At 45.4% G+C, this 27,538-nt stretch overlaps 1 protein-coding gene across 5 annotated transcripts; it reads left to right on the top strand.

The window, feature by feature from the left end:
* Window positions 1-7,913: 7,913 nt before the first annotated feature.
* Window positions 7,914-25,799, top strand: LOC144720669 (caspase-1-like). 5 transcript variants are annotated; one of them, XM_078597619.1, is made up of 8 exons: window positions 7,914-8,167; window positions 16,254-16,597; window positions 18,374-18,462; window positions 19,751-19,930; window positions 20,977-21,196; window positions 21,821-21,940; window positions 23,377-23,486; window positions 24,578-25,799. In XM_078597619.1, exons 2-8 carry the CDS (start codon window positions 16,273-16,275, stop codon window positions 24,671-24,673), a joined length of 1,140 nt encoding a protein of 379 aa, XP_078453745.1. In that variant the 5' UTR covers window positions 7,914-8,167; window positions 16,254-16,272; the 3' UTR covers window positions 24,674-25,799. The 5 variants fall into 5 exon arrangements, with proteins under 5 accessions (XP_078453745.1, XP_078453735.1, XP_078453759.1 ...); XM_078597609.1 differs by lacking the exon at window positions 7,914-8,167 and adding an exon at window positions 12,827-12,934; XM_078597633.1 differs by lacking the exon at window positions 7,914-8,167 and adding an exon at window positions 12,827-12,934 and having other exon boundaries at window positions 18,377-18,462.
* The last annotated feature ends 1,739 nt before the right edge of the window (window positions 25,800-27,538 follow it).

The following is a 27,538-nucleotide window of genomic DNA, read 5'->3' on the forward strand; positions in this document are numbered from 1 at the left end:
TGGTCGCTCTACTCCCCGCCCTATTGAGCTGACGGCTTTACCAGGTGGCAATAATCGCCTATAATTGCCCCTTCGGTGGGTGGCAGACCGGGTGCCTCCTGGTTTCACGTGCAACAACACTAATTTATATTCTTCTCTCCCTCCTGTGACAATGCTGGTCATATTATTTCTCCCTAATTTACAATAGCGATCAGTGGACCTCGCGTGTGCAAACTTTGCAGGGTGATTCTTTACGTAGAAACAACAACAAAAAACGAAGTGTGTGAAAAAGTGGAATCATTTATATATATATATATAATTTTAAGCAATTAAATTGGAGGCACTTCGACCACATCGTCTCAAACTTCAGTCCTGCCGACCCATTACGGGACACACAGTGCGTTTTACACGTTTTACAATCTTCTCCGTTGGAACGAAAATGAAGTGGTCGAGCCTGCCGCTCTAGTATGCCCACGTGGATGCAATCGACCGTTTTGAATTGGGGGCGCAGTCTCTCACGAGCATCGTCTTAATTACAACATAGCAAAGTGCAGTTTTTGAAATAAATGAAATAATCACATTTCAAATTCGTTGCGGTTTTAACTTCAATCTGAACTGTATTCACCTCACATTTCCCCACCAGGATTGTGTTGACACACCACGGAGAGATACCACATTTCTATAATACTGTACTGTTCTGCGTGGTTAAAATGCAGTGAGTCAAAATATCCCGTTCATTGTGTTCCAAGACAGTGCAATTGAGATTCCAGGTGGCTGTGGTTGTAAATATTTTAACGCTCTTTAAAAACATATCACATCGGTAAACCTACAAAAATCTAGTAGAATTGTTAAGTTTCTGTAATTGAAACCGCTTTTTATTTATGTGAAGACAGCTGCAGCAAAGTGCACGCATCCGAGTTAAAATGTCTCCGACAATGTTAGTTTGTCTGCTCGTTTTGTACAAGACTTGATGTAAATGTGTTACACTTCTTTGAGCATTAAATGTGGCCATGTAATCAACTATGCATATTGTTTATTATAATAATGATACAAGATTATGAGTTGTGATGTATAATAAAAAAAAGTATGTGCCCATCTTATATATTTGTCGTATGAAAAATATTGTGAAGGATAATACTCTCCATGGTTTATAATCGATTTGTGTTGCAATGGTTGTTTTAGTGAAAATTAGATGTAAATATAACGACTCTTTATTCACTATCATCTGAAAGCTTTTACGAAATTCGGTTTTTAAGTTTATTTTTATCAAATGTGTGTTCACTTTGAATCCGATCCTATTCGAGCTGCGTAATAGAGTAACACTCCAATAACTCGGGGTAATATGGAGGGGGTATCGCGGGTTCTGAACTGCGGAGGTTTATTCGATAATCTGCGAAAAATTCGCACCGACGCCATGCGCCTTCGATGATGGGGAGAAAAGAGCCACGCGATTCGATTAATGTGCTAACAAGTTACGGATGATAAAAATAGGTGTTACCCTTTCTGGCAATACATAGGATGTCTTAAGATGTTCAAACACAATGTGGTGAACATGCAAGTACGTGTGGTTAATGCAGACCTGATTCCTTGCAAAAGGTTTCTATTTGGTGTTTGAACATCTTAACACCTGTTTTATTGCCAGAAAGGGATAAAACATATTCTTATTTTTCATACTTTGATAGTGGCAAAAAGGTGCAATGATATATTGTGGATAACAGGAAAGCCTGGGCACGTGACTATCAGCCACACTAATCCATGTGTAGTGACATCGGGAATGTCACTGTATGGTGCCGGCCTGAGAGGGCCCTGTATGGCACGCGATGCACTGTCATCGCATACACCCTGTGAGCGGGTGTAGTACCAGCCCTAGCGGGGCTTGGTGAGCGCTGGATAGCGCGGGCACCGCGCATAGCGTGTGGTGGGGGCTCCCACGAGGGGGAGCGGGAGAGTCAGCCCAAGGGCAGGGTTGCCCCGGGCCATGCAGACACGTGATCTAGAGTGTCCACAGAGAGGCCCCCAGGTGGGGGTACTAGGGGTGATCACGTGTCCGGGGAGAGCTCTCGAGAGGAATTGAAAGGGAGCTAGAAGGCTCCAGAAGGCGGGCGGGGCCAAGGGCGGAGCAGCCCCGACCGTCGGGGGATATAAGGCGGGTCCCTGAGAGGGACCAGGGTCGCTGCATTCTACAAGCTGGAAGCTCAACATCTGGAAGCGGGAAGCTCTACGTCTTAAGCTGAAGCTCTTCGTCCTACGAGGCAACCATGTGGTCGGAGACCCGAGTGATGGCCCGACCCTTCGTAGAAGTAAGTCCTCTGTATAGGGTAGTTAGCTGGGTGGCCACCACTCCAAGCTGTATCTGGTAAAGGGGAAGTTACCCCTTTGTGATACGGTGTTACAATAAATGTGTTGCCTCTAAAAGGAACAACGTCTGCGACTCAGTTGGACTTACTACACATATATTATATAATACGCCTGCAATAATTTCGTGGGTTATAACGTTATGAGAATTTCAATGAACCCAAGTGGAGCAAATTTGCCATACGCATCTATGATGAAGGATGTCTAGCATTTTTTTGGCTCGATGTCCAAGTCTGAAGAATGGTAAGAAAAGGACAAATGAGGCATTACACAAACGAGATAGACACGTGAGATGGGCACTGCGAATGAGACACATTAAACGAAACAGATTATACAAACGAGACAGGAAAACATGGAGAAAATAAATGCATTCTTAAGTTCAAACGTGATTGTAAAGCATGACAATTTATTGAATCGCTGGGAGGTAGAACTTGGATGCCAATTAAGGATGGGACATCGAATACAATCATCAATATATCAAACATATATATGTATCGATGTACACAAAAGCAGAATGTGTTGCGTCGTTGTGGAGAATGTAACCGAATAATTAAGCAGACAACCTTCCTGCTTCACACAGACCCTCCACTAAAAAGTATGTTTACACATCCCAACGGCCACAAGGGCTTCTTATTATTGGCGGAAATAGTTAGATTGTGTTATGTATTATATCTTGATTTGAAGCTTTCGTGACTGCAGGAATCCATACTCTTTGGTTCTTTCGGTAAAGTCACATAGGTATAAAATAAAATAAATCACGACGTTTCAGGCGCAACACAAGCGTCCGTCATCAGGTGGGAAAGCATAGTCATAAAGAAGTGACCCTTGGGCTACACCCATTTCAAACCTTTTAAAACAGTCTGCCTCAGCAACAGACTATGCTTTCCCACCTGATGACGGACGCTTGTGTTGTGCCCGAAACGTCGTGATTTATTTTTATTTTCATTTTATTTTATACCTACGTGACTTTACCGAAACAACCAAAGAGTATGTATTATATCGTTTTATATCAATCTTAAGACTAATATCTCACAGTGAGGTCCCTTTCCTGTGGACATCTGGCGGTCTGTCAGCGTCGGTTCAAGCAAGACTGACTGATGATGAGATGCTGCATTTTGAAACCGGTCCAGAGTTTGCTTGGATTGTACCAATGCTGCTGATAAGCTGGACTCCCAGAATGCCGTGTGGCGGATTAGTTGTGTAAAAATATAAAAAGGGGAAAACCCCTATTATATTTTGGTACTGGCAAAGGAGGTCTAATGATGTAGATGCTTACCCCGAGCCCTCATTACTTTGATAGTGCATTGTCTTTGAGTTATACGCTTTTTGGCGTCCTCTGGTCTAGCACTTATTGAGACGAGGCTCAAAAGAAAGCAATCTCTGCTGTGGACCAATTAGTTTCAAGGACAATGCATATATATTATCAGTGTGTTTTTTTGCACTTTGACCACAAGTATTGTAAAAAGGTTTCAGTTTTGTTGCCAGAAAAAATGGGGAAACCCCTATCATTATCATTCAAACTAATTGTTTTCTGCAAAACTGTCACCGTGATTTTATGTTTTGAATATAGTTTAGCTAGAAGCGAGGTTGAAGATGGTAAGTGTTCCAGCAGAGGGCACTATAACACAAACAAAAAATACAGTCCTCGATATTTAAACAGCGGTCCCCAACCTTTTGGCACCAGGGACCGGTTTCATGGAAGACTATTTTTTCACGGACCGGGTGGGGGGGTCATCATTGAGTCTTTCCCCCTTTTCAAAGAAGCTCTCCAGCGACGTTTGTTTTTTACTCATTGTGGCTACTAGGGGTTAGAGCTTGTGAGCTTACCAACACTGTGACTGAGACAAGTGCGCAGTGCGGGAAAGAGTCGCGGACGGAAGTGGTGAATAATAAAACAATGGGGGCGGGTCACGTGCGGACTCATCTCTCGCACCTCCTGCTGCTGTGCGGCACGGTTCCTAACGGGTTGGGGACCCCTGCTCTATAAGGATCATTCATTCATAAGAGGTTACATGTGTCGTTAAATCCGCCACTACCACCCAACACAGCCAATTAGTAAGGCTTGTCACGTCACCGGGCTATCGCCTGATTAGGCTGGTTGTAATTACTGGCGAAACGTCGTACTCGAATTGTAAATGTTTTGGGTTTACACTCCAACACATCAGTGTGACGAACTAGTAACGAATTGGAATGTTTTGTTTACGTGACAAAACTTACTAATTGGCTGTCTCGGGTGGTGGCGTGTCCAACGACACATTTATATTTACGCGCTCTAACCCAAAAACCTCTTATGGATAATAACGGTCGCGAAAGCCTACGTGTTAAATGGATCATTCATTCATCGCTGTCTTGCTTCCTTCGCTGTTGTATGCTGATGCCCTCACATCTCTACCTATCCCTCAGTGTTGCTGTGGTAATCTGGCACAGCTTCGGCATTTCTGCTTTCAATAGCACGTGCTCTTCCTTCTTCATTGTCCAGCTTTCAGTTGGATGTGCTTCACTTGCATTGATTTCAGATGTACTCTACATTGTAAACAATCCAAGGCCGTAACCATGGAGTCAACATTGGGGGGGACCAAATTTTCCAGGGGGTCTGGGGGTCTCCCCCCAAGAAAAAAAATCTAAATTTGAAAATAATTTCCTGCCTAAAATATTTAAAAATTCACTAACACATAGGATGGACTTTTTATTTCTTTTTTACAATAATGTATAATAGGGTCTTGTATTACATTGCTCTGTTTCATTGTATGTAATGGCAGAGATTAGGGATTAATAAAGTACAACCATAACCACAATCACATAAACAAATTTATTTTATAGCAATATATTGGGGGGGGGGGTATTTTGAGCAAATTTGAATATTGCGGGGGATGTGCCCCCCCCCCCAATATAATATATATTATAATTACGGCCTTGATACAATCCATAGACCATACATGTGATACTGCATTCATATAGGTAACTATAAATGTATTATGTACATTGAATATGCTCCTTAAATGTGGTACAGTTTTGCATAAATATCGTAATCTGAGCAAATTTGAGTGCATATTTTGTTCGGGCCTTCATAAATGGGATGACATTGTTTCTTCAATTTTATTTCATAATGTAGGCATTTTAAAGGTGGCGGTCATGGGTGGTGTGGCTGTGACCCTCCTCGTGGCTTCCATTGTTTGCTTGGTAATCCTGAAGATTAATCCCCCCCATCGATGTTGCCCCTGAGAGTGAGTCCTCTTGTAAACCCGATCTTCCTAGATGTGTGCAACTGTCAAACAGAATCTGCACCAGTGCTCTGACATGGCCATGTTAAATAGATGTATAAAACAGAGGGCTATAACAAGGAATACCAGTTTCTGAATAAGTGCTTTAATAAGAACATCTCTTATGAGAGAAAGAAGTCCTAGGACTTAAACAAAGAATATCGGATTCTGATACATTTGCTACGATGAACCCCATTTGCACAATGTATGTATGTTGAACTTCTTTCGCACCGTACGTGCTAATCGGAGGTGTGGGTAATTGTGGAGTAGACCTGGTAACAGGTCACATTTTATTTAAATGTTGGGGGATTTTGAGCCTCCATATAAAAGCCTCAATAGCCGTCTCATAAATCTACCACTCATTACAAACGATCACAGCAGACTTTATTTTACAATCTTGATTTGAAGCTATCGTTACTGCAGGCTTAATTGGTTGAATGTGAAATATTACAATTATTTGTCATGCACATACAGCCTGAAAAGGGGTTTCTTCGGGATTAATACTGTACTTGTTGTATGCGTTCAATAACAGAATTAGTGTTTATTACAACAATGTCATGACGTAACATAAAATTACCAGCATCCTAAGCTTTGTAAAACGTAACTTAATGGAAATGTATTTTTTTGTGATTATGTTTTTATCAATTTTGTTTTTACGTTTACTTTTTTTTATCACAGTAAGAATACCACGGAGAAGCAACAGCATGCTGGATACAGATTTCCACCTGGTTCCACACCCAATAGGCCACATACGCAGCCTCACTGAACATGGTCCCCCCCCCCGCCTGTCTCACATTCACGTTTATTGCACAATGCAGTCTTCTGTGCAGTCTCCTGGGTAGTGTCGTCTCCAATACGTTGTCCTCATTACACACAGCAAGTGTTTGCATTCAAGTAAATAACATGAACACATTGCTGACTAACTTTTAAAATGCATCGCAGTCTGAACTTCCAATCTGAACTGGATTCAGCCCACAACTCTGCCCGCGGGGATTGTACTGACATGGGCACAGTGAAACACATCACAGTGTGTGGCACACAGGTTATAGACTGCTTGCTCATGATTGCAAATAAACATTGTTGCAATTGTTTAAAATGTATAACAAACATATTGAGCGAACCCTGTCCATCATGCAGATGACAGGATGGGAGTGGGCTCATGCTTTACAAATTCTGCCTACTCATGAATTGCTAAAGTTTGTCCTGGCAGGTTTATGGATCACAGCCCACGCGTTGATGTTTATCTGAAAATAATGCTTTCACGTGAAATGTTGTAGGTATGTTGAAATTATTTCACACCGTACGTAGCCAACCGTGCTCGTGAGAGATGTGGGGGAAATACAACAAACTAAACAGAAAAACCCACAGAATTTACAATTTTACTCTCCAACACACCGGTGTGTTGAAGTAGTAACTAATTGGCACGGTTTTTTTTTACGTGACAAACCTTACTGATTACCTGTGTCGGGTGGTGGTGGGTTAACTACACATTTATATTTACGCGATCTAATCCAAATTAACTTTTATTATTATGAATAACATTGGTTGCAAAAGCCTACTTGTTAAATTAACGTGGATACATTTAAGTTGCCTTCAATTGGGATTCTGCAGTTCAAAAGTCAACATGTGGAATTGCAGCTACCATCATCTTATGTACACTTTTATTATTGTTTAAAACCGCCTTAAATTAAAGCTGTTTATAACCCGATATAAGACAAGAAGATACGGTGACTGCGATGAGACACAGACCCGTGTTATTGATCCCCTGCACGCGCCCACGCACTCAAAGGTCAAAAAAACTCTGCATGCGAAAATACTGCACACGTATGCATACGGAAATACAAATAACTGCTTTTTGTGTTTAGTTTGTTGTCCTTACCCCGCATCTCCGATTAGCACGGTTGTGTATGTACGGTACGAAATAAATTCTACACACGTATAGTCTGAATGGACATTTTGGGCAAGTGCTGTTAGCGAGCACATATGAAGGCTGCCACGGTACACGAGGGAGTGGATGGCCAGCACCTGTGCCAACCGACCACCTTTGTCTCCCCAGTGGCGATGATTTTACACACCGTACCCATTTTAGGTTGAGTCGACCTAGGGAAGGCCGACGACCGGTTCAGATAATATAATCTTCACTGGGTGTTGGCCATGAGCGGGGATCAAGCTCGGGTCGCCAGGTTCGTCAAGCAGCGCGCTAACCGCTACACTCCCCACAAGATGAAAACACGCACACACACAACACACACGCCTGGCTTGTTTATTGTGAACGCAGAGCACGTAAAGAGCGCGTGTGGAATTGCAAACATCAGACCCACAATAGCGCACGAGGAAGGTAAAATACCACCATGTCTCCCTTCCTCGTCGATTCACCGATAACCCCTCTCAATGAAGTCCGTGGTAAGGGGTTTCCCCCCTTCTGTCATTCGCATGAGTAATCCAGAGCGGACGGCCATATAACAGCCCCGCAGTAATATAACCTGAGCTGAGACGGCGAGTGGATACGGACCAAGCCCGTGATTTTATCGTAACGTGGGTTCACCTGGACACCCTGAGACAGCACCAATACGGTATGCTTCATACGAAACCATAATGCTTTGTATATAGTATCCCTATACTCTAGTTATACGTCTTCTTCTTTCGTATGGCATGTACGCTACAATTTATGTAGATGATGTCATGGTTAAATGTTAAGGTCCTTCAATCCAAGGCGGCAGTCGATGCTGCATGGATCGCAGCGATACTGCCAGAGTGTGCATGGATGGCGGTGATGTGTTTGATGGCTTGGGCTTTACCACAGCCGCAGTTTGGTGATTCTCGATTTTCCATTTATGGAACGTGTACGCACATCTCCCGTGCTGTGTCCGAGCGTGGTTCAGTGTGGTCCACAGCCGTCGTGAGAGAGAGAATCCCAGACCATCGAGTGCCGGCGTCTTTATTTTCAGTTGCCAGAGCAGAGGCGCGTATCCAGAAAGCCTTCCTGGATTTAAGCCGAGGGCTTGGGGGTTCCTGTATGTATTGGTGGAGCGGCAGCGCGAAGTTTTCAATGATCTTGTACATCCGGATCGTCGCGGCATCACGTCGGATGTTTGCTGGAGCGATGTTCGCCAACACAAGAAGCCACGGGAGTGGAGTGGACTTCAAGGTGCCGCTAGTTATACGTAAATAGTTGTCACGGGCGTACATGACTAAGCAAGTCGCAGGACTCATCCAGGTGTTACGAGTTGACTGGCATATACAACACTTGTGCTGCCCACTGTGCCAACATGCTTTAGGTCGTCCAGCACTCGGAGAGTTATGAGCGTCGCTCCTCTAATCAACTCCGTTGTTGCCACTGCCTTCAACGGACCAGCAGCCTCCTGCACGAGCTGGACGCTACTGGGCAAGTCGACTAAGTTCCACACCACATTAACCAATCTCTTCTATAGCGCCTGCCGTACCCGTTTCGCTCCCTTGATGCGGCCAAACAGAAGCTGCTTGGAGATGCGGTGGCTGGGCATGCAGGCTACACGACCTATTTCAACGCAGCCTCGCCTGTCGGAGGAGCTAACTGATTGGGAACATGTCCAAACCTTTCAAGGATCTGTGAGCTCCTCACACAATCCGATCTGGTTCAACCCAGGGTGAGTCGTAGGCTATCCAGTCTGAATGTTCATGGCGGCGCAGATCTTCCTTTCAAGGGGTCAACGTTTCACAAACATAGAGAAGAGAGGGCATAGCTATCGCCGGTAATGGCGTTATGCAACCGATGAAACAATAATGCTGCTCAACTGATTCGAAAACAACATCCTTTGATGCCAAACCGGAACTGGTCATGAGCACAACTGCCCAAAGATATGACTCCTCAAATCGAGCCACAACTGCCCCATTACTAATGGATAATTCAGAGTTGAGTATTTTTTATGATGGAAAGTGTATTTTATGATACAATATCCAGGCAGGTGCTTGATTTTCGTGTGGATGATGATCAAGGTCGCACCTCTACGTGGCATTCTCCAGGTTCAGCAGAAGCGTCTCCAATTCCTCAGAATAAATAGGCCATGAATTTTGATTTATAGCTTTCGTGACTGCAGGGATTCATATTCTTGGTTCTTTCGGTAAAGTCACGTATTATTTTATTATTTCCCTTCTACGTGACTTTACCGAAAGAACCAAAAATATAGGCCATGAATTGTTTTATATTTGTACGCGTAGAGACATATATATGAAGGAGACATCTGCTTTTCTATTTTGCCAACTACACTATTTATAATTGTGATTTGTGTATTGTATTATTTAGATTCGAACTAGGATCCATATCTTAACGTGAGGGACATTGTCGCCATCATCTGGCAGTTCACCAGCATCGATGCAAGTGTAATGTAGTAACTCGGCGGGAGACGACTTCACGGGTAACACACTCTTTATTTTATCAAACTCGTTCACAGGTGACTAACACCTACTTTGTATCTCGGGTGACAAACACCCACTTAGTATCTCGGGTGACAAACACCCACTGAGTATCTCGGGTGACAAACACCCACTTAGCTACTTGGCGACTAACGCCCACTGAGCTACTCGGATGACCAACATCCACCTAGTATCTCGGGTGACAAACACCCACTTAGCTACTCGGCGACTAACGCCACTGAGCTACTCGGATGACCAACATCCACTTAGCTACTCGGCGACTAACGCCACTGAGCTACTCGGGACACTCCCTGCCCGGGGTATCCGTCTCGACTGTGGGTCCCCAGCCCGACCCACGGGGGCGTCGGACCCCGGGTCCCACAGCCTCGCCTCCGAGCCACACAGGGCCCCGGTCCCCACAAGGACGGCGGGACTAGGGGTCTCGGGGCACTAGGTCTTCAGCTCCGTCTTCGGGTCTTCAACTGGGTAACTCTCCCCGAGTGCTCTCGCGCGTCCCCCTTTATACCCCACCTGCGGACGTCGCTGCGAGCACCCACTTATTCGACCAATCGCTGGGCGCTGGCTACGATCCTGTTTTCCCACATCTCATCGTGCCTCACCACCCACGCCGCGCCGCCCCGTCATCTGTCACTCCCGGCGCGCGCGTCCACACCACGCCCACAACGCGTGCCCAACCCCGCACCCCGCGCCGCCCCGTGATCCATCACTGTCACAGTCGGCGCACGTCAAACCACCACTACACAAGGAAGCCTGACTTGCTGATGAGACACTGTGTGTGAAATCCGATCCAGAGGTTATCTATGATATATTGTATAATGGTGTGGCTCACTCCAAAGATACACACACATACCCACCACAACAGAGCCGCCCCTTCGTATGCCTGCGTGTCTCTCATTTATTAAAGACTTTGAACTCTAATACTTTTTATTTTTATTACGCTTGTTTACCCCTAGATAGCTTCACTGAGCTTCAAACCAATTTTCAGCAGGGTCCTGCCAAGTTTTCACAGCAGCGGGCGATGTTGCGTGTAATCCCAATTGGGTAATTTCGAGATAATTTTTCAGCAATGGGATACTGTACTTTGGGCAATACCAGTTGCATTGTATGTATTTGTTTTAGCTATGGGAAGAAACAGGAGAACCCGGAGGAAATGAATGCAGAACAAATGGATAACATCAAAAGTCCACTTACAAAAAAAACAAAGCTCCTTAGTATAACATTAACAAACTGTTGTGGTAAGTGCTGTTAGTGAGCACCTATGAATGCTCGCAAAGCACACGAGGGGGGTTGTTGGCCAGCACCACGCCCGGCCACCTTTGTCTCCCCAGTGGCGATCTTTACACATCGCACCATGTATTCATTTGAGGCTGAGTCGACCTAGGGGAGGCCCAGGACCTATTCAGATAATCGCCACTGGCGTTGTCTGTGAGCGGGAATCGAATTCGGGTCGCCGGGTTCGTAGCGCGGCGCGCTAACCGCTGCGCCACCGCTCACCACACACGCGCAAAAGATCCCCCGTATAGGCTGAACAGAGCAAAGGCTGTTCGAAAGGACCTATGAAGGCATTCCCCTCCTGTCACACACAACAGTCGCCGTTCGCCACGAAGTGGCGGTGATGTCACCACGGCGCTTGTGCCAGGCTAGGTGCACTTTGAGGCAACCTGAAGTGTCGAGTACACGCTGACAGGAGGTCACGGGACAGACCCAGCAGGTGCCATGGGTTGGCTGACTGAGATGACCGGTAGATGTACCCAGCTGTGCCCCCTGCTGTGCTAACTTTGCCGTGTTTATTCGGCCCGGCGCTCCGCTCGTTGTTGTGAGTGTCGCTCTGCCCTTCCATTCTTGTTCTTGTTGTTGGAGGGCGACTGCCTCCCAATTTCCCCAGTAGGTCTCCTTCACGAGCCTTCTCCACACACGCGCGCGCACCACTCTCACAGAGCATGGGGGAGAAATAGACGAATTCTAGGAAGAGAAGGCGCCCAAGTCAGGAATCGAACACAGGGGTAAGGGGCCGTCCATAAATGGCGTCACGCTCCTAGGGGGAGGGGGGGGTCAGACATTTGTGATGATGTGTGACGAGGAGGGGGGGTTTGAGAAATGTGACGTCACATCAAAATGCGCAACTTTAAATAAACATAGACAACACGTTCTACTTAAATAGACTTTTAAATAAAATGTTCTCCTACAACATCAGAGTGCAACGCCACATTAAATACGCACTACAATCACAATAGTTTAAAGCGATTTGAAGCATGTTTTATATTTTTTGGGGGGGGGGGCAGAGCTTTATAACGTCATATTTGAGGGGGGTCTGACTTTTTGTGATGTAAAAAAACGGACTGACAATTAACAAAAAAGGAGGCGGTTCACGTGTCGCAATAATCAATTGGTGGGGGGGGGGTCAAACTCGATGGATCGCTTACCGATGAGTCGACGCAGCGATTAACCCTGGAGAAAAAGAGCTTTATAGCTCATCGGGTTCCTCCAGCGTATTCTGATTCAGCCACGTTTACTGCATGCGCACCGCGAACTACGGGCATTCCGTTGTTAATAATACAAGCAACGGTGTCCCTATTCTTGGTTCTTTCGGTAAAGTCACGTAGAAGGGAAATAATAAAATAATAAAAATAAAACATTTATAAAAATTATCACGACGTTTCGGCCACAACGCAAGCAGCCAAGAATATGAATCCCTGCAGTCACGAAAGCTTTACATCGAAATTCAACGGTGTCCCGATACAATATTCATTGACACAGCGCCACCCTGTGGTTGAGGCATGTGCGAAGCGGACAATGTCACGTGACGTCACCGCGTTTCCCGTAAATCGAAGTTTTTGTTTTGCTTCCTACTATTGGGTTTCGATTCTCCGCGTCGAGCGCCACGCACAACCCCTCCCTTGTCGCTCGCCCTTGGCCCAGGAACGCAGGTGAGTGAACTCAAACACGGCGTGGTGCTGGCCACCCACCCCCCTCCAGCTGCCCTTGCCCTCCTGCAAAAGGTGCTGCCCGCTAACAAGCACTTGCCCCAACAGTCTGTTCGGCTTATAGAGGGGCCGGGGAACCTTTGTCTTTATGGATGTACCAATTCTCAGTGTTGGGGCATATTAGCCGACATGCCCAGCCACCGCCTGGCCTGATAGGGGCTCAGACGTGCACGCCACGGGAGGGCATGTGCAGCTGATTGGACTTGTCCATGACTCTGGTAGCAGCGGTTTGTCAAAATCGGCATCTCCGATAGAGGCTCTTGAAGGGACGCTACTGGGCAGTGCCAGGCTAGATGCACTTTTGAGTGATGCTCACACCAGCGAGCGGAGCGCCGGGCGGTTAAAAAGTCGGCAAAGTGGAGCACACAGACGGTGCATATGCCAGTCATCTTTGTCTACTCATGGCACATATGTCTGTTCCGTGACCACCTGCCAGCGAAGCCATCCACACTTCACGCGATGAAAAGAGAATGGGGTCGAGAACAGATATGATGTGTGACACCGAACAGAGACGGAACGATGAAGCGAGATCCGTGTTGTCCATCATGTTCGATTACGCTAGAACGAACTGTCTCGCACATCACGTGATTCATCATTTCTCGTTCAAGGTAGTTTTGGCTCGGAAAGGTACAGTAACAGTAATGTCAAGCACACAACTCTCACAAGTCAAGAGGAAACCCCTGCTCAAATTCGGCGATTAGCACGGTTGGCTACGTACGGTGCGAAAGAAGTTCGACATACTCTACATATACACATCTACGTTTCGCCCCTGAAAAAGAGGCATTGCAGTGTCATGCGTCTTCGTGGGTTTAATTCACCTGCTGGTTAAAGGAAAACATTAATTCATGGGAATTTCACAATTCTATGGTGGAAGCGACTGCACACTATATAGTCGCCTGTGAAACATAAATTGCGCCTATTTTCCTTCGGGATAACCTTGTGCTAGAAGTACAATTGCCAGGAACCCAATGCAGTAATTTGAGATGATTATATAGAGAAATTGGCCGTTGCCATGGGAATCTTTTGAATTTCCACGATTGACTCCAGGCCCCTAACATTGACGAGCACAGCCCCACGCCCATCAACCAAGGCACTCGGAATTACGCCCGCCCTCATGAGATCTCGAATGCCAAGCAGATTGGAGCCTGGCTAATTGTCATACATTGTTGCTGCCGGGAAACGTGTGTCGGCAGATTGACTGCTGCACTCTACGCCAACGCTCCCAAGTCTCTGCTCTTTAAGTTCACCCAACTCTCACCGACCAGCCCAGTGAAGTATGGACAAATAGCCCAAACGAATCTTATGGCGTGGGGAGGCCCTCACTCAGCAGTGGATTGACAAAGGGGCTGTGCATATACTGTACTTGGGCAAGGTCATGCCAGTTTTCAATCGCCGTGTTTCGGCCATTTCATCAATAAGAGCAAAATACTATTTTTCTGTTTAACCAGGTGACAACTCAGGAGTTCAGGATGACCCTCATTTGCAAGAGTGACCTGGGGTATTGCTGTGTCAGTAGGGGGCGATGATTGCTGCTGTGTGTAGACTCCCAATTGAGTCATTTGCAGGTAATTTTCGAATTTTGACCCTGATGCTGGCACACAATGGCCTACTCTTGTAACTGAAGTCAGGGGATCATTAAATCCACTGAAAAGCGGTTGTTGCTTACATTTTAGGTTATTACACATGCAGTAATGATCAGGGCGGCCTCTGGCTTTGAACTGTCAACAAATGCAATGAGTGGTGAACGCACGACCATTCGGCCATGTAACTAGGACACGCACATTTGAACATTTCGATTTAAAGCTTTCGTGACTGCAGGGATTCATCTTCTTGGTTCTTTCGGTAAAGTCACGTAGAAGGGAAGCAATAAAATAATAAAAACAAAACACAACAAAACAATTCTCACGACGTTTCGGCCACAACGCAAGCAGCCGTCCTCAGGCGAAGAATGAGACATTATCAAGCTAGGAGCTTATATAGGTGTAGCGAGGAGGAGCGCCTTAACAAAATAATGTGCATATGAAGAGGAATTTAGCATACCAATGGGCAATGCGTAGGAGGTGGGCGGAGGGGTTTCAAAGTCCCATTATGCCCATGCATTATGCAGGATCAACAGCACCACGGGTGGGCGCAAGGAACAGCGTTAATAAAGGAAAGGAATGTTAATGATATGTAGCTGCATTTACCAAACAACCATGTAGAAAACCAAAGTAAAAAACTACATAAAAAACTAAAATATAAACTGATACTTACTATACTCTACAATAAGCTGAGTTACTAACAACAAATAATAAATTACAATTCTACGTCGTAAGAAGTATATAATATACTTCCATCTAAACTTTATTCTCTTAGCATATACAGTACTATATACTGCCATAGATAAACCCAACATTAAATTATATACTGTATTGCTGTAAACCACCCTATACTTTATACATTTTAATATAACACTATGTATTATTCAACTCACCCTAATGTGTATCGAAATGGTTTATTACGTCCTTCCAATGATTGCTAAGCCTGAATCCATCTTCTCGGTTAAAATTGTCTCTGTGTTTGTATATGTGGATCGCCTCATGAACGAATCTCTCATGATAGCCAGATGGCTTGCATCAGCAATACAGTATATAATTTAATGCTGGGTGTATCTATGGCAGTATATAGTACTGTATATGCTAAGAGAATAAAGTTTAGATGGAAGTATATTATATACTTCTTACGACGTAGAATTGTAATTTATTATTTGTTGTTAGTAACTCAGCTTATTGTAGAGTATAGTAAGTATCAGTTTATATTTTAGTTTTTTATGTAGTTTTTTACTTTGGTTTTCTACATGGTTGTTTGGTAAATGCAGCTACATATCATTAACATTCCTTTCCTTTATTAACGCTGTTCCTTGCGCCCACCCGTGGTGCTGTTGATCCTGCATAATGCATGGGCATAATGGGACTTTGAAACCCCTCCGCCCACCTCCTACGCATTGCCCATTGGTATGCTAAATTCCTCTTCATATGCACATTATTTTGTTAAGGCGCTCCTCCTCGCTACACCTATATAAGCTCCTAGCTTGATAATGTCTCATTCTTCGCCTGAGGACGGCTGCTTGCGTTGTGGCCTAAACGTCGTGAGAATTGTTTTGTTGTGTTTTGTTTTTATTATTTTATTGCTTCCCTTCTACGTGACTTTACCGAAAGAACCAAGAAGATGACATTTGAACATCTTGTAATATCAATAATTATAATGTATTTTTCTATTACAGATAAAGAAAATTGTTCAAGATGTCTGGTGATCGTAATCTGCGAGTGATCAAAAAATGTAAAGTTGAACTGCAAAAAATCCTTTATCCCTTCATAAAGGATATCCTTGACAGGCTTGATGCAAACGAAATTATCAATCGTTCAGATTATAGTTTGTTAGATGAAAAATCACGTGCGGAGCTGCCAAGGCATTTGCTCGACCATCTGATCGATATGGGTGATGGAGTCTGCACCAGATTTCTCAAAGAGACGTTGTCACCATACTGCGGAGAAAATCCTCAACTGAGAGATCGTATGAAGGATGAAGCAAAACCCGTGTACGAAGCATTGATGACTCTGAACACAGGTAGGCCCCAGCTGCGAGTCCCAGTGGCCTACCAAACTGCTGCAGGTGCCACCGGCATAATGTTCCCCACCAGTGGTCGTCCGGCAACCTTCTCACACCCTGTTTCAGCGGCCTGCATCCCACCGTGCTCCTGAACCTAGTCGGTCTCATCCTTGTCAACAGGCCACGCGACAGTGCCCACCTCCATGTCCCTGACTTGTGATCCCCCATTTCTTCACTTCACGCATCTCCAGCAGTGGTTCTCAGAGTGTGGGTCCCCAGATCACCGGTGGTCCGCGACGGTCCTTCAGGTAGTCCGTAGGGACTGTGATGTAAATGCAGGTTGATCTGGAAATAATGTCAACTTTTATATATTTTGTTTTGGACACGAATTCATATTTTACTCATGATATTTTATTTCAAAATGAAGTTAGGTAAACTACCCTAACACTCAGATCTAAATCCCCCCCCCCCCCACCTCCTAAAAATAACCTTATATCTGGGTTAAAAAAAGTATGTTCCGAAAATATGAATAATTTATATTTCTGGTATTTAGGGATAAGTGAATGTGTTTTGTCACCAGGGCTGGGTGGTCCGCAGAAATGTTTGGATCGACTGAGAGGTCCGCAGGGCTAAAAATGTTTGAGAAACACTGCCATAGACCAATCTGATCTCCTCACCCACTGAACTCACAATCCCAAATGACCACCCCCCACACTCGGCCACTTCAATTTCCGACCCCCACCCGTCACCCTGATCTCGTGATCGCCATCTCGGTCATTTCTTTCCGCTTCGACCGCAACTTCGTGAATTGTTCCCATGCCTTTGTTGTCACTGCCTGGATCCATACCGCCGTCAAGTCTACGTGGGCCACCATCGCAACCAACATACTTGTGCCTCACGGAGTTTAGAAGGATACAAACTTTAGCACACATACTTCCAAGCACCTTCAAGTGTGTAGAGGTCACGTGGGGTGACATGTATGTACGCTGAGGTTAGACATTTGTGATGGCCAGGTCGCTTCTGAAAAAGAGCTATATAACTCGATGGACCTTACCTTGGAAAAATAAATGATAAATGAAAGGATAGATATAAGGTGGTCACGTAAGGGACACGAGGTCATGCCCACAAAAAAATATTATACAGGTGGGGGGTTGGAGGGTGGTGTAGATTAGGGGAAAAAACTGATACAATTTGGCGGGAAAGAGGAGCGAGGGGATATAAAGAAGGGGGGGACGAGGCCTCGGGGTCTTGGGGGAGAAAAGCTGGCAGTCAACTGCGAGTGTTGGTGGTTGGTGCCGTGCCGTAACGTCCCTTCTGGAAATATGTGGAAAAGGGCTTTATAGATCATCTGATTCATCCAGTATAAATAAATATTCTGATTCTTTTGATAATGGGCGACCCATGTGGACTCGCTTTAAAATGTTTCCGCGCTCAAGCAAGATTGCACATCCATATCGCTAAACTGATTTCCACTACCCGATTACTGCTGTTTGTGGTTAAGTTTGATATTGCTGAATCTTTTTCTGCAACCCAACTGCTTGCCATGAAACGTGGTTAGAGCATTCACTCCGCATAGGATCTGTGCTCCTGAAGAAAATGGATATTGAAAGGATTCATTGTCTGCTCTTTAAATATATATTCTCGACAATGTAGCTCATGATTATTTTAAGCAATGTGCTCAAAAAACAGTTATCTTTTCTGAAACTCTCACGGGGTTCGTGATGGTCTTGTCTGAAGACCAAGCATCTGCCACTGCGATTATGGGATTAGCTGCTTGATTTTTTTTCTTTTCAGAAGATGTCACGGATAGTGTGACCTCAGGCACAGAGAGAGTGAAGGCATCAAGAGAAGACTTTTACAATTCAAAAAAGGAAGAAGAATATGTAAGTCCCTATGATATCAGAATGACATTTAAAACTAAATAAAGCAAATATATTTAGATACATACGATGACAGTTCAGCTCATCCATCCTTGGTCATTAAAATGGCACTTGGAGTGGTGGTCAGATAACTCAGAAGGTAGAGTGATGAGCTGCAGCCTCTGAGATAATGCGTTTTAATTGGAGTGTCATCCGCCCGTAAGTAAACCAGGCTCTCAAGCGGAGAGAGTTAAAACTAAACTCTAAGCATGCGGAGGAGGGGCATATTCCTTTGCGACTACGGTTGGCTATGTACGGTGCGAAAGAAGTTAAACATAGACACATACATACGTACTTGGAGATGCCAGAGGGTCGCCAGCTCGCAGATCCATTCAACGAAACGGAGTTTGAATCATTCCCATTTAACTTTATAAACTAAACACGTTTTTTTTAACCAGTTAAGGCCCACTGAGCTATACAGTTCTTTTTCAGAAGGGACCTGGCCACAAATGATAGCTCAACGAAGTGGCATCTCGCGTGGAAATGTATAACGGCAACCAAATACTCTTTATTCTCAGATGGTGTTGATGGTCTCACCTCAGTCACCAGTGACTACACAAACGTCTAATTTAATTTGGATAAATTCCAGCTCTTGAGAATTTAAAACATTTGGTTGGAGGGTGGTGGAAATGCTATGAGTGTGGATAAAGGGTTCCTTGAAAATGCTGCGGAAGTAGTTCTATAAAACCTCATTTTGTAGGCCATTCTCTGACATGGAAGGTTGCACTTATTTTCAGAGATGGAATGGGATGGGTGGAAGTGTAAGGACACACGAGAAAGTGACTTTGAGGAGCGTGTTATCAGTCCAGAGGTGAGAGGTGAATTGGCAGTGATTCATTTAAAGAAGTAGATTCCAAGCATAGCATGGTCGTGGATCCATGTTCTGAGATTGGAATAAAAAATGTATGCATGTATGTTTAATTTTTTCGCATCGTACATAGCCAACCGTGCCAATCAGAGGTGCGGGGGAAGGACACCAAGAGCAGTTCTAAAGAAATTAGTTTTCAATCTAGATTTAAAAGTGCATAGCTCCAGTTGCTTCCTAATATCGGAAGGAAGAGCGACCCAGACGGCTGCAGAAGCGCATTTGAAAGTCTTTGTTCGATGGTTATCCAAAAGCCACTGCTGCTGCGAGGATGACCGGAGTTCGCGTGATGGTTTATGCTCCTTGACGAGATCAGCAAGGTATTGAAAATGGCACCCAAGTTGTTGTTGTTGCATCTTATTTGAATGAACAATTGCGCATTTTCAGGTTTACCAGGTGATGCCACGTGGACCAGCGAGACAGAGGCAGGCCCTCATCATCAACAATATGAACTTTACTGAAGGGTTATCGAAGCGTAATGGCTCTGACGAGGATGTTAAGTACTTAGTGTGGCTTTTCAAGGAGCTGGATTACACTCCAATTGTACATAAAGACCAAAGCGCAGAGGTAAGTTTGTGTTTCTATGCAACAGGTGGTGAAGATTTAGCCCTGCGATCGCTTGCTCGAGCCGCTGTTGGCAGAAGATGCCTCCTCTCGATGGTGCAGAAAGAGAGCTGCTCTAAAGCAATGATGGGCTACCCAGACGAGTCGGTGGGGGCCGCGCGAGCAGCCCTCCTCCACCTCAGTGGGCCGCCAGCTTGAAATCGTGCTTGTGCAATAATGGTGACCCCGCGTATCATCCTAGACCAGGGGTGTCAAACATACAGACGTTTTAATTTTTACAACTTATATATATTTTTACTTCTCCCTAAAGTCAACCTGAAGTTAAACCAGATATTGAAACACATGGGATTTGGCACGCCCTGCCGCAAAGCAAAAAAAAAAATTTTCCCCCACGCTTTCGGATTTTTAATCGGTAAATTAATACCGGATTACTATGCTTTTCATTTGCATAGTGCCCCACAGTGTAGCCCACGGGAGGTGCATTTTAATCCAAACCAGCGCCGCTGTCCAATTGCGTTTGACACCCCCTGCCACTTGATAGACCGAGATCAGGCCACCATGAAGGGTTCCTCAGCCCCACATTCAGCCTGACATTCAGCCTCAGCAAAATTAGATCTTTTGAATCACCCACGCTGGAACACTGGCTACAACCTCGCGCAATTTGATATCCACCCCTTGAACACTCGCGGGACAACGTTGCACGGATCTCTCACTCAAAGGAAGAGAGCAGTCCCCTTTCATTGCTTCACTCCTCATTTGGCTCCTCTCTTTGTTCCGTCCCCTTCCGTTTCCCTTTCCTATTTGTGTGCCTTTTTCTCTCCCCCTCTTGTCTCTCGCTCCCTAGATCACTGCTGGGGATCACTACGATGATGCTCGGACACGTCGGTCACTCGGAAGCCGAGCACCCGGGTTCTTTGAGTCTCTTATTTAAAAAACATACAAAGTAAAAATACCTACCCGATAAAAAGCACATAAAAAAGGGTCGTCTAAAATTGAGCAATAAAGGGCCGGATTAAATCATCTATCCATGCTTCTTTCTTCATCTTTAGGAGATTGAAAACCTCGTGAAGAAGTTTGCGAAGATGGACGAGCATATGCATTCGGACAGCGCATTTGTGGTTGTCATGTCCCACGGCTGCAACAGAGGGGTCTTCGGAAAGGACAAAAGTGACCTGCTGAGCATTGAGACGATCTACACAGCGCTTAACAACAATAACTGCCCGGGCCTGAAGCACAAACCCAAGATTATCATCGTGCAGGCATGCAGGGGTGAGCTCGCTGTGAAGCCAGCAGTCCTGGCGCTCGTGTCACGATTGATTGTATCGTGACGATTCATCTCGTCCACTGTTCGCGCATGCTTTGAATAAATTTTCAGAATATGATTATTAATAATGATAATATTTTGTTATTGCAGTACATGTGTTAAGTAGTTGTTGCTGTTGTAGACGGAGGTACTCGGAGACGGAGGTGAGTTAGGGGCTTCCGCCAGGGTTTATTAACAGGTATCACTATAAGGGTTCCCTCTTCACCCCTTCCACTATCCCCGTTCCTCCAGTGACCCCGCTTACGTCACGGGGTCTCCCTTAAATACCCTCTGAGGCGAGACGTCACGTGCACTGCCCGGCGCGTGCGACCCCACGTCCCGTGATGTCACAGCACCGGACAGCGCACGCGACGCCACTACTCTCCTCTACTCCTCTACACATGTAAATTGTGTAGTGGTTGCAGGATTGCTATGAACCAATAGCATACAACATAGATAAGTAAGGAACGATTATTATAAGCAAATTGGTGCAGCATCGTAGGTAAAGCTCACTGTAACGTATGAGCATAACGTGTTCATACTGCATGACTGCAATGGAATTCTAATATTGGACCGCCTTGCATTGTCAGTAGTTCACACTGCCACGGACTCAGCGGCACCGGAAGAGGTGGTGGACGCCTGCTGGGAGACGGGTGGCCGTAGGGTGCCCCGGGAGAGCGACATGACCTGCCTCTACTCCACGCTGCCTGGTGAGGTCACACAGCCCCTGTCCCTCACCCGCCCCCCCCAGGCATCGTCACGGCACAGGCTTACAGGGCTGCACACCTTCACGCCTAGAAAAGTTTTATTCATCTCACAGCACGGGAATGAACTCTGGGCAGGAAGGAGAAGAGGGGAATAGGAATGACCAGGCCAAGATGTCGGGGATGAGAGGGCGGTGTGGCGCCATTGTGGCGAGATGTCAACTACCTCGCCTGGTATACAGGAGGTTGTGGGTTCGATCCCGACCTTGACGCCTGCTGTATATTTGGAGTTTGCGTGTTCTCTCTCCCCATGATAGCGTGGAATCTTCTCTGGGTCCTCCGGTTTTTCCATCCACATTTAGATTCAACATGTGTTTAGAGTAATTGGCTGCTATAAATTTACATGTGATAAGCCACTTTGTTGAGCTGTCATTTGTGGTGAGGTTGCGTCTGAGAAACAGCTATATGGCTCAGTTGGTCTTACCTCGTAAAATAAAAATAGTTTATAGTTGAGTTTATTCTATCAGCTTCGATCAGTTACAGACGAGTGTTTTCTCACAGGGGGCGGCGGGTAGAGGGGAAGATTAAAAGTGGGCGTGGCCACACAGAAGTCACGTGATTTACGGGACACTTGAGCTGACTCAGAGAGATGGATCCACCAGCCTAGTGTTCAATCACAGCCTGTACTGCAAAACCTCCCAACGCCAGAACTCGGCGGAGAGCGCAGGGTCCCCACTAGCAGAGCGGGAGGTAGGCTGATGTAATTGCTGAACCCATGCTATTTAATACAACAAAAACATACCTAAACTTGCACAATGTATTGGTTATAGAATTATTGCATAAATAAAAAAATCAAGATATTTACACTCTGCTTATTAACGGCGGCAATAAAACTGAAACGTATACATATAAGGAGCATGCACTCTCTGGACCTAAATCACTTGCTGTGCATAAATGTCCCTGATCACACAAAGCACAGCATTCGAGATCGGGTTAAGACCGGGTATGTATTTTTGTTGAACTTATTTTGCACTGTACGTAGTCAACCGGGCTAATTGGAGGTGCGAGGGAAAGACAAAAACTATACACAAAACGCAGTTAGAAATTAGTTTTCAATCTAAATTTAAAAGTACTCCATTGGCTTTCTAATATCGGAAGGCAGAACATTCCAGACGGCCATGTCTGTCTGATAAGAGTCTGAAACCCATGTCTCTCTGAGCAGAGTCTGACACCCATGTCCGTCTGAGCAGAATCTGAAACCCATGTCTGTCTGAGTAGAATCTAAAACCCATGTCTCTCTGAGCAGAGTCTGAAACCCATGTCTGTCTGAGCAGAATCTGAAAACCATGTCTGTCTGAGCAGAGTCTGACACCCATGTCTCTCTGAGCAGAGTCCGAAACCCATGTCTCCCCCTGTGTTCCCCACTCCCCAACTTGCTACAGATGCCGTATCATACCGGAGCCCAACTAAAGGCAGCTTCCTGATTCAACATCTGGTGGAGGTGATAAAGGAGCACGCTTGCACAGAGCACGTGCAGGAACTGTTCACCAGAGTGAGTTGCTCCACTTCGGCCTCCTGCAGATGCACAATAGAGGCACCGTTGAGCAAAACGGTAGATCTTCCGGCAGCTTACGGCACCATCACCATGGCCGCCGCCATAGCGATGTCAACACAACACCTAGTTTTATGTTTTGTTCATTGTTGGGTTTGCAAAGTGACCCTTTTTTTTAAAGAGTGCCCTTAGTTTTCTTTTCAGATGATATATGTGTTCCTTTAAATGCTAGACGCTGGCAATAAACGTAAACAGGTTGCTATATGTTTAGCACTGTACATTCAACCACGGAAATACGGAACCAATGGATTTCCGTGCACTCCTTTTTACCACCAACAAACACTGATTAGCACGGTTAGCTATCTATGGTGCGGAAGGAATACAAAGTACATACAACACATACAACACCACCTGCTTTCTATGCACGGTGGTCGGTCATTCAAGCACTATCCAGGCTCAAAGCTGCTCAATTTTCAAGGTCTCAAGCAGCGGTTCTCAACCGGGGTATATGCGGATCCCTGGGGGTACGTAGCAATGTCCCAGGGGGGTTTGTGAGGTAATTTATAAATGTGTGAAATTATGTAATGCTTGAGAGACATTGATGAATAATCATGTATGAATCTTCCAATATGAAATAACTACGATAACATTTGAATCCATATGGTAACCTCGAACGACATAAAATACATTTTTAAACTCATTGATAGTGAACAATGTGGTTTCCAAGTGTAACCAGGGAGCGCGAACAAATTACATCACGCGTGCAGTGTCCGTTGCATTTTTGGTTTTATTAGCTTGCAGTTACCAGATAGGATACCTCACAAAATGGACAAGTGGTCAAAATAATGATGTTCATTAATTGTACATTTATTTCTCAGAACCATGTTGGGTCATGCAAGGGGGTACTCGGTTGAAACAAAATCCAACAAGGGGTACAGTAGAAGCCAAAAAAAGGTTGGGAACCACTGCTCTAGATGGATCAAGCACATTCGGGTGATTTGGTCATTGAAAACGAGCGAGTTCACTCTGTCAATACGTGGTACGTTAACCCCTTGCACGATCACGACCCCTCCCCTTCCCCAACCCCGCAGGTGAAGGACAGGTGTTCCGTGAAGGACCCACCGCAAATGCCCGTGGATGAGAGGAATAGCCTCAGGCGTCGTTTCTACCTCTTCCCTGGCTTCTGATGCCTCGTGGCGAACATTCACGGAGCTTGTGGCGGGGCTCATAACTGCCCACGCCATCACAGATGATCAATCGAACCTCCCCCCTCCATTTGACGTTAAACTTACTGCTTTTCGTGACAGACATTCTTATCTGGTGTTTTTAATGTGGGATTTTTGTTACCAATATTTTAATTTTTTTACTTCATTACCAATGAATGCCATGAGTATTCTTAATTTTTATCTTTAAAAATATAACCGGACGGGGAAGCACATGGTCTCCGTGTGGATGGAATGCAGCTGTAAATTAGTACACTTGCTGCACCGTCAGTCTCTTTCCTTCGAGGCAGATGTAAACAATGCCGTGAAGATCTCGTGTTCCCACCTTGAAATCAGTTTCTCGGTTACGTCTGCCGATGGAGCGACGGCCGGTCAACGCATTTGTGTGTTTTCGCGGATTGACTCCTGCAATTCCTCGTCGATTGGGGACCTCAGAGTGTGGCAGCCACGGTGCTTCCTTGCACGTCTCTCCTCTTCTCTCGTCCAGTGAGATTCAAGATCATGTGGGTTCATATTTTAAGGCCTTGCGAGGGCTTGCCTCCACTTAAAAAAAAAAAAAACATTTTAACTATTTTTTATTTTACCAGTTAAGTCCCACAGATATATAGTGCTTCTTTCAGAAAGGACCTGGCCACAAATAATAGCTCAATGAAGTGACTTATCATGTAGAAATTAATATCAGCCAAATACTCTAAACACATGTTTCTAAATGTGAAGGGAAAAACCGGAGGACCCGGAGAAAAATCCACGCAACCACGGAGAGAGAGAGACATGCAAACTCCAAATATACAGGCGTCAGTGTCGGGATCGAACCCAATACCCTCCTGCATAGGAGGCGTGATGGTCAACATCTCACCACTGTTATATTCAGGAGCCGTTTCAATCTCATGCCCCCGCCGGGGCCCCTCAAAGATCTGCGGACACCACGATCGCGGTCACGTTCTCGGCATGAGCGAACGTTCACTATGTGTGGACCCCGGCCGTGGAACTCCCATCTACCTCTGGAGGTCAAGCCTTGGAGAGCGCTGACACCTCGATAAATTCCGTCTGAATCCTGTGACAAAAAAATAAACTAGCTTTTTTCCTCGTCCGTTTTGGTTCTTGTTTTGCCTCCCGGTTTTTTCTTTAACATCGTTCCTTTCATTAATTCACGGCATCTTGAGATTAGCATGGTTGGCTACGTAGAGTGCGAAATAAGTTCAACATACATACATATTTTGGTAGTCCAATATATATTATTACTACCACTACTAAGAGTAGAGAACCCGTTGTTCTGCAATGGGAAATAAGCGACAGCTGTCATCGTGTCCCTGCCCTTCTCACGATACTCCTCGACAACACAATACGTCTTGATATTCTGTAGGTTTTAAAGAAGACTTTGGTGAAATCATTTTATTTTTATAGGAATTTTTTTTTAAATGAACCGTGCCAGTCTTTTGCATTCGTTGCTCCCAGCCCTTTTGTGTTGCTGTCTATTATTAATATTACATTTATTCGAAACAATTTTTCGCGCCTATTCAGTCGCAACGGACTGCAGCTACGAACAAAATAATTATTGTTGGGGTTGAACCTCTTTCGTACCGTAGGTAGCCAATCGTCCTAATCGGAGGTGCCAGGGAAAGGCTACAAACTAAACACAAAAAGCAAGTTCTCAAGAAATTCGTTTTCAATATAGACCATTAAAAGTGCATAGCTCAGTGGCTTCCTCATATTTGAAGGAAGAGCATTCCAGACGGCCGCATAAGCGCATCGGAAATCGCGCGATGCAGCGACCGCCTTTGTTCAATGTCCAGCCAAAAGCCGCTGCTGCTGCGAGAATGAGCGGAGTTGTCGTGATGGTGGAGAGGAGCCCAGCTCGCAGCCAACCGGCAAACTCGAGGCATCGATTGTTTTTTAAAAGTAGCATGATTATACCATGGCCGGCCAGGAGAATGACGATAAAATTTGACCCCTATGGGTAGGGAGTTTCGCAAATATGCGTGACCCACCAACCCTCGCTGCCTCCACACGGCTTGCACGCCTGCACAGCCCATCAGCGCCCGGCTGGAGCGGTGTATTTAAGCGCAAAGCGTTTGCCCTTTCCGTCGAGCCGTCGTTGCACAAGGAAACACATGCATTGAGAACGCTGCTATGAACTGTGAATTAAGCATAATAACGATCGTGTCACCTCGGCTGAGCCTTTGCATCTCCATGGAGGGTATTTTAACACAATATTGTTTTCAATGAATGTGGACGGGTGGCCCAGAAAGTGAGACCTCTGAACCGGTACCGCTGAGGTCTTGGAATAAAAAAACTGAAACTCTTTTATTTTTATCAGGTAAGGCCCACTCAGCTATACGACTCTTTTTCAGAAGCGACCTGGCCACAAATGATAGTTCAACAAAATGGCTTATCATAGCAGCCAATTACTCTAAATGGATATTCATAAATGTGGAGGTGAAAAACGGAGGACCCGGAGACAAATCCACGCTACCACGGGGAGAGAGAACATGCAAACTCCAAATATACAGCAGGCGTCATGGTTGGGGTTGGGATCGGACCCACAACATCCTGTATGCCAGGCGAAGTATTTAACATCTGGCCACGGAATTATACAGGGTTGTATCGCGGGATTATATGGGGTTCTCAAGGTTCAGTGAGTTGATGGTGTGGGGCTGGGCACAGATTTTCTGTACAGAACAACCTCACAATGAATTAGATTCTGCACTTAATTTAGGCTAACTTCGAGCTCGGTGTGACTGTTACGTGACGAACTTCGCCGTGGCGCGCAGAGCGAGTGAGAGACGTGCTGCCCTCTGCTGTTTGAACTACAGAATGTCACTTGAAGGG

The sequence above is a fragment of the Lampetra planeri genome, chromosome 1 (assembly GCF_965212315.1).
Source record: "Lampetra planeri chromosome 1, kcLamPlan1.2.h2, whole genome shotgun sequence".
Lineage (NCBI taxonomy): Eukaryota > Metazoa > Chordata > Hyperoartia > Petromyzontiformes > Petromyzontidae > Lampetra > Lampetra planeri.